The sequence below is a fragment of the Podarcis vaucheri genome (assembly GCF_965113315.1).
Source record: "Podarcis vaucheri genome assembly, chromosome: 5".
Classification (NCBI taxonomy): domain Eukaryota; kingdom Metazoa; phylum Chordata; class Lepidosauria; order Squamata; family Lacertidae; genus Podarcis; species Podarcis vaucheri.
The window spans coordinates 57,698,067-57,711,205 of NC_138763.1; the positions used below are offsets into that span (position 1 = coordinate 57,698,067).

The following is a 13,139-nucleotide window of genomic DNA, read 5'->3' on the forward strand; positions in this document are numbered from 1 at the left end:
ATTCCCCCCCCCCATGAGAAAGACACTCAACTTGGTCTCTCCCAGAGGAAGGGGGGTCATGAGTCACAAGATCAGAGTGTCCAATGGAGTGCCAGAGTAGTAGACAAGTCTCTCCTTGCCCTAATTGGAAATGCATGGGATTGAGCCTGGGACCTTTAGGCTGATTGGTTTGACATGGCCAGAACAATGCAGTGAGATGTAAACAAACTGGGATGAGCATGGTATTTTCTAGCGGGTGCTCTTGCTTGGTCTGGAGGGAATGCAACTGAACCCCAAAAAACCCTGATTGTCCTGGCCAATGGTTGGGCCACAGCATGATTCCCTTCTACTTTGTTATCTCAGAGCAATTGACAGTTAGAACCAAATATAATTTCTGACAGGCAGAGGGAAAGGAAATCTGCCATGCCTGTTCCTGCTCTGGATGAGGGATGAGGCCAAGTTGCCTCCCCCCCCCCCTTGTGTGGATATTCTTCCTAGAAGGCAAGAGATACCACTTCTCTGTGGCCCTTGGTCCCCTAGGTGATGGATGGGGGCAGCGTGTCCTTCCCCCCACTCCATAGTCCCGGGAAGTGTGACAAATGGAAGCATGTTTCAGAATTTGACGTCTGACTGTCAAAATATGTTTGGCTATTTTTAAGTCTGTATTATTGATTGATTTATTGGTTTCCATGTGGATGCAATAATTTGAATCTCTTGCCAGATTTTTAAACATAAAGAGTGGTGGTGTTTTGGCTAGAGTGGAACAAATGCAAACCATTCAGATTTGATTTCGCTTTCACTATTGCCAAACAAACGAGCCTTAACATCTGTTTCAAATGATCCTTCAAAATTGTCCTGGATACTAGAAGGAACATAACCAAGCAGCTATTCAAGCTCTAGGGAGCCATGCATCCCAAGTTAACCAAGGAAGCTCCTGAAGAAAGGCGCTAAGAATTTTTGGGTTTGTATGACCTGACCTAAATTGAGGTAAGGATTAAACCAGGGCTGGAAAACATGTGGGCCTCCAGGTGTTGTTGGACTCTATTTCCCATCAGTCTTGGCCAGCATTGCCACTGGTCAGGGATGATGGAGTGGTAACCCAACACCTGTGCATGCCTATTCCCACCATAGGGTCATGCTGTTCAACGTGCTGCCAGAAAACAGGCTTGCACCTCCTTCCCCAAGCCTGGGAAGCATTTGCCCAGTTTTAGGAAGGAGGCACGATGCTCTGACAGGATCCAAGAGCCCTCCCTCCTCCTCCCCCCCAAAAAAAAACGGACAGAAAAAAGTACTGGCTGTTAGCCACAATTACAATATTTATAATAGTGTAAATGTTTAGGTTCAGCCTCCTAGCAATACTTCCAATAATTCCTAATCATTTCCTGATGAGATTCAAAAGCATCAAAATACATAAGTGTAGGTCTAAGTATATTGATACAACTGAGACTGACCTATATTTAAGATAATGGTTGCAATCCCACACACATACATGCAAGTAAGTCCCATGGAGTTCATTAGCCTTATTTCTGAATAAACTTACATAAGATTGCATTGTACTAAGCATGCACTTAAATACTATGGCATATGGGGGGGAGGGGAGTGTTTTTTCATCCTATTTTTACTGCAGATGTACAATTGTGTAAAGATGAACTTTGCACAGCTCCCTAGGGGGAACCAACCAGGAAATGTTCAGAAGCCCACAAGTGTGTAGTGTTTGCTCAGTACGGTGTAAATCTCTGGAGAATAGTTTGAAATTGGTCTGGTGTGGCCTATCATTTCTTCACGGTTCATTTTCCTCTGTTCTATGGCACTTAAATAATATTTTTTCCTAGGGTTATACAACATCCATTGGAATTTACCTTTTGAGATAGTTCAACTCTATATTGTGGGGTGGGCTAGTGGCATTTATTTTGAAGACTCTATAGATTTGATGGAACTGCTTAATGCAAAAGTAAACTTTACTGCTGCAGAAGTGCTTCTGCAAATTTTCTACAGGAGTCTAAGGAGAATGTGAAAAAATACATGTCAAGTGTCATGTAAAGTACAACTTCAGTTACTTTTTTAAGTTTGTCTAGTTTCTGGGGGCCATTCTGCGCATAATGCAGAGTGAGGTGCGAGACTGAGGTAATTTTGATCCTGACTCCTTCCTACAGCAAGAAGGACCATATTTTTGAATGCCCTCCCATGATAAAAAGAACCTCCCTGCTGATAATAAGCGCTTTGGGAAGAAAGTTATTCTCTTTTGTGTGACCGTTCACTACCTGCAGGGTGCTTCTTTTAATCCAGTCAAAAATATGATCTTCCCTTACAATATGATTTCTGTCTCCCTGATATGCTGGATTATTACAAGCAGGTAATTTTTTCATTTAATCATTCAAAAATATTATGCCTTCCCTTTGCTGAATGAAGTGGTTCAGTTCAGAAAGCTACCACCTACATCTGTCCCATGCTGACCAATGGAGACAACATTCAGTCCTACTACTGTTTCAGGAACCCACCAATCAAGTACCTTTACTATATTCGTGGAAAACTAGTTTTGTTGAACAAAATCTCTCATAGGAATGAGGACTGTTGCTAATAACTAGGCAGTTTATTCATCCACCCTTTCCCTTTCTGTGAGTTCAGTGGGGAAAAACTGTGGGCAAACTCGGTCTCAAGGGTTAAATGTGGATCTCCACCCCTCTCTACCTGACCCACAGAACTCTCCCTAGACCACCTTCACCATTTCCCCAGGCCACAACCCTCACTAGCTCTACCCCCCCCTTTTTTTTTTTGCCTGGCTGGAATGTGTCCTTGAATTCTGATAATTCATGTTGCTTGTCTGGATGTGATATGGAGAGGGCTGGGTGAGTGCTCCCCCCCCTCCACCCACTGTAACATCTTGGCTCTCCCCACCACTTCCATGTGGCTCTTGGAAGGTTGCCAGAAGGGAATGTGGCTTTCGGGCTGAAAGAAGTTTCCCATCCCTCCCAAGACTGATCAACATGGCCTGAGGTGTAAATTAAAAGTAAACACAACAGCAAAAGCTGCAGGTTTCGAGCCTGTAGTTTTAGTCAGCAGCTAATAAGAAGGTTCCAGAACACACATCTGGAACTGACGAGTGTTTAGTAATGAGCTAGGGTCTCTTGGGGAGGTACCATTTCACCTTGTTATTTCTCTCACAAAATTGTTCACCAAAGAATGAAAAAGTAAGATGCCATCTGAGAGGATTCAAGCTTACTTTCCCAGCTCTCCTCATAAGTGCTTCGTCTTTCATAGTCTCCATCTGGTGTCCTTTCGTTGCTTTTCTTGTTTTTCTCACCTTTCTTGTTCCCATTTTTAACTGTAAGGAGAAAAGAAAAATATGGTGTATTGTTTTCCCCCAAATATAGACTATTGAAACATAAAAGACAAAATCCACTAAATGAAGGGGGGACTCCCATATTTTAATCCCTTCCTCTTTCTGCCAACAGCAAAAAATTGTTCCGGTGCCTTTTTCAAAGGCCCCCAAAATCAGATGACTTGGGGGGGGGAAGGCCATTGCTCCCTTGCATGTAGGGTTAGATGGGCCTGTCAGTTACAGGCTTCTCATGTTCTCATTTTTCTACTCTTAAATTCAGTTCTCCACACATATTTATTTGGGCGGGAATATCCTCTTGAAAATTCATGCATATTTATTTACTCTTTCATAAAATTCATATACCACTTGGTTGTAAGAGAAACCTTAAACCTGGTGTTCGCAAATTGTGAGCATTGTAGATTTATCCTAACAAACATACTTTTTGTATGCAGATTTGCCTAATATACACATTTCCTGCAAAGTACTTCACCCTCATATAATTCATATCTGTAGGTTGTTTTTGCATTTTCGTACCTGTTTCTTGGCTGTCAAACTGGGCTGCAAAATTCAGAGAAGTCTGAAGGGTGATTTGTATATTATTTTCTGAAAAGTGTGAATTTGGTGAGTTTGCCTTTTGAAGCAATCTTAATAGAATTTCTCCCCCATTCCTATTGGAAACACTAGAGAGCTACTACTGGTCAGTATAAAGTATACTCTGCTAGATGGACCAATGTTCTGACTCAGTTTAAAGCTGAGTTCCTAATATTGGATACACTTCCGAAAAAGTGAGATGTGTCTTATGAATTCCCATGGGGCATGCAGTGCAATGCTGTGTGTGTTTATTTGGAAGTGAATTTCACAGATTGCAATAGGACTTGCTCCCTGGGAAGCATGCACAGTTTCTCCAACCAGTAGTCTAAACATCTACATAGACAGATTAATGGCACAGTGCACAATCTAGCCCAAGTCAAGCATTTTAAGTCTACTGTCAGCTGAAGATTTAAGAAACACACACTTAACTGTTTCTCCCTGAAAATCAAAGTGGTGTGCAATTGCTTAACTTATGTGGCAGAGTTTTACCAACAGATGTCAGGACCCGGTTCCTGTATGAAATCGGGATTCTTAACAGTGACAATCTCAGTTTCCAGACTTCAAGTGTATCTGTATCAGTGAGGATGCAAAGTTGAGAGTCCTACAGACCAATGGGTTGATTGTGACCTACAGTATGTTTTTGTAGGCATTGCCTTATATTTTGGTACTCATGACATGACTCATAGAGAGCAGACAATTTCCTGCAGAAGTTCATGACCCACATTCCCATAAGTATGCTGTAAATCTTAATATGAAGGTACCGACTACTTGAGTCTCGGGGAGTAGCATTAATAAAGGCTGTAAGAGTGGAACAAGCTGTGAGCTGGAAACACTCTTCCATCACTGGCAAGTAAAGGAACATGGCAGGCTTCCTATTTTATCCTCCAGACACAACCAGTGAATTGGTTTAAATTCCATCAGGGGCAGAAAACAAAGAGGCAGTGTCTTTCACATGTTATGCATTATCCATAGACAAATTAAGGTGCAAATTTAGATCCTGGCCTTCACCAAAGTATTGGAGCTTGACTATATTTGGGAGAGTGCAATTGTGCTCATGAGCTGCTTGTGAGTTTCCTATAAGCATTTGTTTGGAGACTGAGAACCAAATGCTAGATGAGATGAGCCCTTGGCCTTATCTAGTTTGGGTCCTTTTTAAGTTCTTACGACCTAATACAGAGTTTCAGAACAGGCATATGATTCACATCTAGTGATCTCAAGGAGGTTTTGGCTTGTAAACACTTACTGTAGCTGGGAGTAAATCCCATTGATCTTGATATTTTGGTTTTTAAATTATGTTCCTTGTAGGGAGGAGGACTCCACCGTACTTGGATTTTCCAGAGCAGACTCATCAGATCCAGTCAAGATAGATCTTGACCCAGATGAGATCAGTGGTCAGCTTCAGAATCCACACTTTGGTGTATTTTTATCAGGTGATCAGAAGATAGCACGCTGCCCCCTGCCATTTACCACCCCCTTTAAAACCTTTGAAATAGGTGCTCATAGAACGTGGTAGCATTCTATTGCTACAAGGGGCAATTGTACAGAAGAAAGCATGGCAGTCCCAGTGCAGAAGTGGCAGTCCCATGTTGGCTTCCCAGCTGCCACTTGCCCCATGCAGACGTCCCTGATGCCTTGTCTCTCTTCCTCCCAGTCCTTTTTTTTTGGGGGGGAGGGTCGCAGGGGTACACACACCCCTAAACATTTTGTGAATCTAAGTTTGGCATCATTGAGGGGCAGTATTTCAATATGAGTAGAAAAATGAGAGTACCCCTAAACATTTTTTTAGGAAAGGAAAGGACTGCTTCCTCCTAATAAGCAACAACAACTCATGTGTTTGATAGCTGGTGTAATGGCTCCACTCCACCGGGCAGGCTATGTCTGCTCCAGAAGCTAGCCATTTTTTCATATAATTCCCCTGGGAAGGGATAGAACATCTCCAAATCCCATCATTCTCATGGGATCTTTCTTCATGTACTTTAAATACATACAGCGGCAAGGAGCGCTAGCCCCACAAGTTTTGGGCAATTGGATACACTATTTCAACTGTTTTAAAGGGGAAGACCTAGAAGTGAACAAAGGCAGCTCACAACCCTTGTACCACCTCTTAAGTACTTTTAAAGGTGTGCTTGTGTTTTAAGTGTGTTTCCGGGTATTTTTAAAAGGCTTTTTCATTAACAATCTGCATCAAAGGAGGTCAGGACAGACTTCGCTCTGTAACCAAGAAATAGGATGGGCCTGATTTTAACTGGTCTATCAATCCCACGTTCTTAGCCATATTAGGCATCCTGATGACAGGTTGGAACGCCAGGATATAAATATTTTAAATGAATAAGAAAGAAACGTGGAGATTGAATCAAGGACCATTTCTCTGGATCCTCGTGACTACCCACTATTCGAATAATTTATACTGATTTCACACATGCTACTAGAATATGCAGCTGATAACAGTGGCAGAAAAGAAGGAAAGACTGCAATATGCCATTTTGCCACTTGTAAGTCCACCTACTCTTAGTCTTATTTTGTGCTTCCTGAAAACACCCCTCTTTTTGTCCCCCTTTCAAATTCTGAGTCAAAAATTTGAGAATGTGAACTTTCATCATGCCTCTCAGCCCAACTTTCAGTAGACTCTTTGAAGTCCCTCACTTTCTGCTGCAGCTTGTGTGTAAAAGACTTAAAAAAATTTATCATGCAGGGAGCTGCATTTGCAATCAGTTTTCAAGTTTCCTGTGGTTTTTGTATCACATGTGAACCAATTGACATTCTTTTTGAAGAACATCGGTCAGCTCCCCTTCCCCCATTTCCCCCCACAGGGCTGGCATGAACTTAAATGAGCATAAATGAGCTTATGTATAGTTTAAGCTCTCTCCTCTGAATGGAGTCCCTCTCTTTAGTCATTTGTACCATATTAGGAAAGTTAGAAAGTCTTATTGCCTCTCTGCTAATACTTTCCACTGCAGCAATCCTAGATTGCCATCATGTAGGTTTGTAGTGCTGAGGTTTATGCTCGAAAGCACTGCTGCTACCAACCGCACACACAACATGCAGCAGGGAGACAGCAAGAGACAAGAAAGGGAAAAGAGATCCCCACTTGCTGTATGGCTGCAGCTGTTCTCACTGAGCAAGCCTGAAAAAGAAGAAAGTGAGACAAGAAAAGATGCAGGAGGAAGCCCTGATTCAGAGCCAGACACTTTAGTTCAAAGCAAGACGGGGAAGAGAGAGGAAGTAAAAGAACAGTGTGTGTGTGCGCGCGCGCGCACGCACACATGCACACACACTCATTCAGCAAAGCAAAAGAGTACCACAGCAGCAGAAAATACTGACAGTGTACACCAACCACAAGATTCAGTTCAGAACCTGACTCAGTGCTTCAGAAAACAGCCAAATTTGATTCAAGACGTTTTAGAGGGTATCGTGCTTGGAGAAACATCCAGTTTTGTCAAAAGAAAAAAGTTATAGCTGTGCGAGCAGTGAGAGGTTAAATTGACAAAAATGCTTGCCTTGTATGCAGTGTTATCAAGGTCAGCCTTACCTTTAGGCATAAGGAGGTAGCTGCCTCAGACAGCAGATTTTGGGTGTCATGAAATCATTGTTATCAATGATACGTTTTTCCTTTGAGGTGGCGGAGTGGGGGGAGGTGCTTGCAGGATTTCCTGCCTGAGGAAATAACATAATTTGACCAGTCTTGGATGCTACCCAACATGACTTGGACCAGGAAGGGGGCACCATTTGCTGCTCCCACTCAGCCAGCAAAATGTCCTGGGATAGCCCTGAAAATAATTGCTTTGCATTGCAAGGCAGAGGATTGATTGAGCAGATAATGTAGCAAGATGGGGTAACTCAATGTATTGTGGGTCTGTTTCAAAGTCTAGTTACAAAGCGTTGCAGACCAGAATCCAAGATGGGTATGAGGTGGAATATCTGCACTAGTTGGAGGGGAGGTGACTGCATAACTTGTGTGTGGTGGTGACAGTGCATTAGGTGCATGGCAGATTCCTATTCCAAGCAATCACTGAAATGCTTAAAAATGTACATTTCATCCTCAGCATTCATCCTCAGAAATGGAGGCACGAGTTGACACTCATGGAAACGAGCACAAAACTAGGTAAGCACTTTCAGAACCATCTTAAAGATGAATACATTCCCAAGGAACTTTTCCTGATGTATATACAAAATGCAGAACAGTCAGGATTTGTTGGTTTGGCACATCAAGATTTCAGAAATTAGAAACATAATGCAGTTTGAAAGGCTTGTGTTTCACAGGAATGCTATGGAGAAGAGACGTTTGGCATGGAGGCATTTCAGAATAAGGAATGTTCCCTTAAATAAATTACATCTGGCAACTCCGGCAAGATATTTTTATCCTAGATTTACTTAGATGGAAAACATAGTTCTCATCCTAAAAGCCTTTCTATGCAATCTTTCCCTGCCAATAAAATCTTTATATTAGGGGTGGAGGGAATACAATTTTGTTGGCTACTTCTCGTCTGGTGCAACAAGGATTTATTTATTTGAAAAATAATGCTTAGCCTTTCTTTAATGTCTTGCATCAGCCTTCACCAAGCTGGTGCCCTCCAGATGTTTTGGACTACAATTCCTAGCAGCCTCAGCTAGCCCAGATGTCCTGACTGCTGATGATGGGAGTTGTAGTCCAAAACTTCTGGGGGCCATCAGGTTGGCAAAGGCTGCTTCACAGTCCTACTTGCAGCTACCTGATTTATACTTGATTTATACAGAAATCAGAAACAGTTGGTGGAGGGGGTCCACCAACTAAATGCTTATCCTGTGCATGTTTGCAAAAAGTGTCATGCACCCACTGAAGCACATACGTCACAAGCTCCTCATATTCAAATCCTATATTGTACTGCCTATAGATTTATGATGCATGCAGCTATGGCAGGCTTCCTCAAACTCGGCCCTCCAGACGTTTTTGGCCTACAACTCTCATAATCCCTAGCTAGCAGGACCAGTGGTGAGGGATGATGGGAGCTCTAGTCTCAAAACATCTGGAGTACCAAGTTTGAGGAAGCCTGAGCTATGGTATATAATGTGCGCACACAGCTACTGTGAACCAGAAAGTCTCCTTTCAGGATGCAGTGAAGAGAGTGGGCTGTGTACACCCTGACTCACCCCAATTCCCATAGGGCTTCTCCCACCACAGTACTTGCCAGTACTGGCCCTATTTCCCCTGTAGGACATAGAATTGTAGATAACCATGAGAATCATCTAGTTCATTCCCCTGCAAAGCAGGAATATGGGGATCAAACCTGCAACCTTGGCATTTTCAGCACTACACTCTAACCAGCTGAGCTAGCATGGATCACCAGTGGTCCTCGAGCTTCACTCAGGTTGTCCACAGCATGTCTGTGAAAAACAGTGGGAGCAGCAGGCATGTCAGCTGCTCCATTAGTCAAAGAACCTACAAAGTGAGCAGGATAGACCACTAATGGGTAGGAGGAGGCCAGAAAGATGGAGCAGGGAGGGGGATAAAAATAAAAAGAAAAAGAACAATTGCAAGTCAGACATTTAGCACAGTTGCTGCAATGAGCAGAAAAATAATTAAGTGCCCTTCCAGGACCCTCAACAATTTTCAGGTGGTCTATGGGGTTGGAGTTTGGGAACCACTGTTGCAGGGCATGTCACCAGAAGTCCTGCAGCCTCTCACAAGACATCCTGGCTTGGGAAGGTGGTTGTGGCAAACCTGTCAAAGCCATAGCAACACAGCATTCGTCATTCTCTCTTTAGTTACTGACCTGCTACCTACCCTTGCTTTGATAGTAGCAACACTGGCTTGCCACTTGGGCACTGGCCTGCGATGTTGTGGTTGAGAAAGATGTTGTCTGCCACTTGGGGACCTTTCTTGCTGCCAGCTGAGTTGTGGTCAGGGCCAGGGTTCCAGGCACCCCCCCCCCCATGGTAGAATTTTCATCTACCCTGAATTTAGTAGGTAACCTCTTTCAACCTCTGCACTACATATGCAATGTGTGGTTAAGAAGACCTGATATATACAGACTACAGGTCTTGCCAATGTGTGTATTCCTTGTCTATCTGATCTCTCTCTCTCTCTCTCTCTCTCTCTCTCTCTCTCTCTCTTTCTCACACACACACACACACACACACACACACACACACACACACACACCTACCCCTACCTCTACCTACCTACACCTATCTGAAGCCATCAATTGCTGGTGCTGTAATAAGATTGCCTGCTTATGGACCAAATGATTCTCCATGCATCCTGTATAAATCATGGAGTGTTGAAGCTGAAAGATACACAATTAGTGAAGAACACCTACTTAGTTCATGGTAGCGAGAATATCTGAGCTGAAACTTCCCAGGTCAATCCATTGGCTGCTATAGTATCTGCATCTGTATAAGTCCCAGAAGTGAATTATAGGGTATAAATATGAGGAAGGCACTATAGGAAGTGTGTGAAGCAGGGGCTGTATGGCATTTATCACTTCAAATATGATGTGATCCACGATGTGTCATTGGTGGGAAGGTGAAGAATAGTTCTGTCAATTCATATTATGCATTGTAGTTAAGTGAAACTTAGAATTGGTCCAATTCAACTGATTTAAAACAATGGAAATTGAAGGCAAGCTATCTAGCACAGTGTTTGAAACAGCTGCATTGGAACTTTCTATCCCCATTAGTTTACATTAAGCAAACGTGTGTATAAGTGTTCGTAGCATTCAGACTGCAATGAATTTTAGCCCTGCTCTGATTCAAAGGAACTACTGATTGGTACCAGCTGCTCAGCCAAAGGGCACATCACATGTTCCTAATTCCTGTCCGTCAGCTTTGCTTCATTCCAGAGCAGACCCAGCTGATTGCTTGCTACAAACACCTAATTAATCCCACATGCCTTTAGTTCTGCCGAACTGAAGACAAAAGGTGGTTTTAACACTAGCCAGTTCAATTTTCATCTTCTGTACACAATCTGTTTTCTCAAATCCCATTTTACATAGGCAGGCTGTTGTTCCTGCAGGCAGATTCACAGCTGTAAATTAAGGTTCCTTTATCTCCTGTTGGTACTGCCCTATGCTGTTTTGCCCTTAGGAAAATAGTGTTGTTTGTCTAGGCACGCTGTGTAATTAATCTGCATTGAAGAATCTCACAAAGGTTCTAAAAGTCCCGTATATCTAAAAGTCCCGTATATCTAAAAGTCCCGTATATCAAAAGACATACAAAAGGCAGTTGTCATGTTGCTACATTTCAGTGAAGTGAGACTGGTGCAAGCAAACACATCTTTAAGGTGCAAGGGTTCCCTAGCAGAGCATGCTGTATCAGCATATTCCTCCCAGAGCACATCCCTCTATCTCATAAAGCCATATCATAACTGCACAGGTCCTTAATATGTTTCCTGTCCAACATTCAAACACTTTATGGTCCTAAAAAGAGGGGGGGAGATACCTGTGCTTATGTCTTGAATGCAAATAAACAAAGGGCACAACTGATACAGTTCCCAAAATCTGGACCTTTAAACCAACAAATCCAGGTGCAAATTCTCTCTCAGCCATGAAATACCTTGAGCAGTTCTGGACAAATATTTGGACCATATTTCAATATTCTGGGCCATATTTCAGCTGCCATAGTTTACTACACTTAAAGTGTTGATGCAGGAATAATAAGCAACTTATGTTACATAATGTGGTATAAAATAATTAAAGTAATAGTAATAATAATATAATCATAGTATTGTTTGCCGAGGTCAGATTTGCAATCATAAGCATGTCTACTTAGAAGTAAGTCCTGTTGAATCCAGCATGGCTTACTCACAGGGAAGTGGAGTTAGGACTGCAGCCAGTGGCCTGACCCCAAGGCCCAGACTTTAATCACTGGGTTATGCTAAATCTTGATTCACAATAAAAATCACAAATTGATTTTAGTTTATATCCACTGAGATCTGACTTTTGCCAGGGAGGGCTTTGTTATGAAATCAGAAGTTCACACTTCCTAGAAGCAAATCCCAGAACCCCTATATGAACCTGGGCAACCTGCGAACAAAATTCCGTCTACCCTTGTTGACATCATGACGATTTTACTAAGCAAAAAAGAAAGATGCACACAGGATGTGTGACTTCAAGAGAACTTTTCCTGAAAACCTTTAGAGCAAGAGAGAAAAGGAAGTGGAAGCAAATTTTAGTCTTCCCAAAAGAGTGAAGGCAGGGGTTAAAATTAGACTTTCAGACCAGCATGATCACTAATTCTGTTAGTATAACAGCTGTGATTAGTACGAGGGTGTTTAACGTCATTAGCAGTGCAGTTACTATTTCTGCTTTTCTGCTTCGGATATTAACTTATGGGGGCGAAATCCTTTGAGACCCATCTGGAATCTCAGAATTTCGGAAGTGAAAGAGGAAAGTTACCTGGCGGGGTCTCGAGAGTAGATCTGTCTTTTTTGTTGGCTTTCTTCATTTTTAACTCCTTCTTGCCCAGCTTGAATCTTTGGGGTTCTTCTGTCTCCAAAGGGGGCTCGGTTTCTTCCTCCCTTGGCTGTTCTGTGAAAGGCGAATACTCCTCTTCAGGATCTGGAAAGGAATAATAATGATCCCTGTTGATGATTTCCTGCAGATAGTAATCCTGCTCTTCCATAGGTAGAGCCCAGGTTATATCCCCAAGCAGTGTCAGATCAAAAGCACACAGCGCGAGGCAGAGCTGAGCAAAAGAAGCTTTCTCGACAAAGGAGGTCATTATTATTATTATTTTTGCTTTTTTTGCAGTAGAAAGCTCCTCTGTGAATATCCAATGTAGGATCAGCAGAGAGGGAAAAACAGATCTTGGCAGTTAGCAAACCCCAGAATCAAGAGCAGAGTCTGGGATAAGCACTTCAGCTTTGGAGTAGTTTGCAAAAGTTGCAAGTAATGAAGTGGGAGTGAGGACTGGAATCAGAGGGAGGGAGGTGGTTGCCTGAGGTCCATGTGATCGTCGGGGCTCACCAGCCAGCCAGACACACATGCAGACATACGGGAGAAGAGAGAGCTGGCATTTGGCAGGTGTTGGACTCTGTGAATCCTTTACAGATCTTTGCTCCTTTCTCTGCTTTCTCTTCCCTCCTGCTCCTCCCTGCTCCCCAGGCAATTAAAAACTTTAATCCAACTCTTGGCACCTAAGATGCTGTGTTTTGAGAACTGATATTAACACAGAGTCTAAATACTGTATATTCAAAGAAATGAAAAACTGGCCATGAGCCTCGCTCTCAAAATCACTGTACAAAAAATGTATCTCTATTCTCTTGCCAGGACTA

At 42.7% G+C, this 13,139-nt stretch overlaps 1 protein-coding gene across 1 annotated transcript in view; it reads right to left on the minus strand.

The window, feature by feature from the left end:
- CPXM2 (carboxypeptidase X, M14 family member 2) overlaps nt 1-12,911 on the minus strand; it is an 83,088-nt gene extending 70,177 nt beyond the window's left edge. The window contains exons 1-2 of the mRNA XM_082225299.1: nt 12,262-12,911; nt 3,200-3,301 (exon numbers count right to left, since the gene is read on the minus strand). Coding sequence (XP_082081425.1) covers nt 3,200-3,301; nt 12,262-12,586 — 427 coding nt within the window. The 5' untranslated portion in view covers nt 12,587-12,911. The remainder of the gene's footprint in view (nt 1-3,199; nt 3,302-12,261) is intronic.
- Between the last annotated feature and the right edge of the window lie 228 nt (nt 12,912-13,139).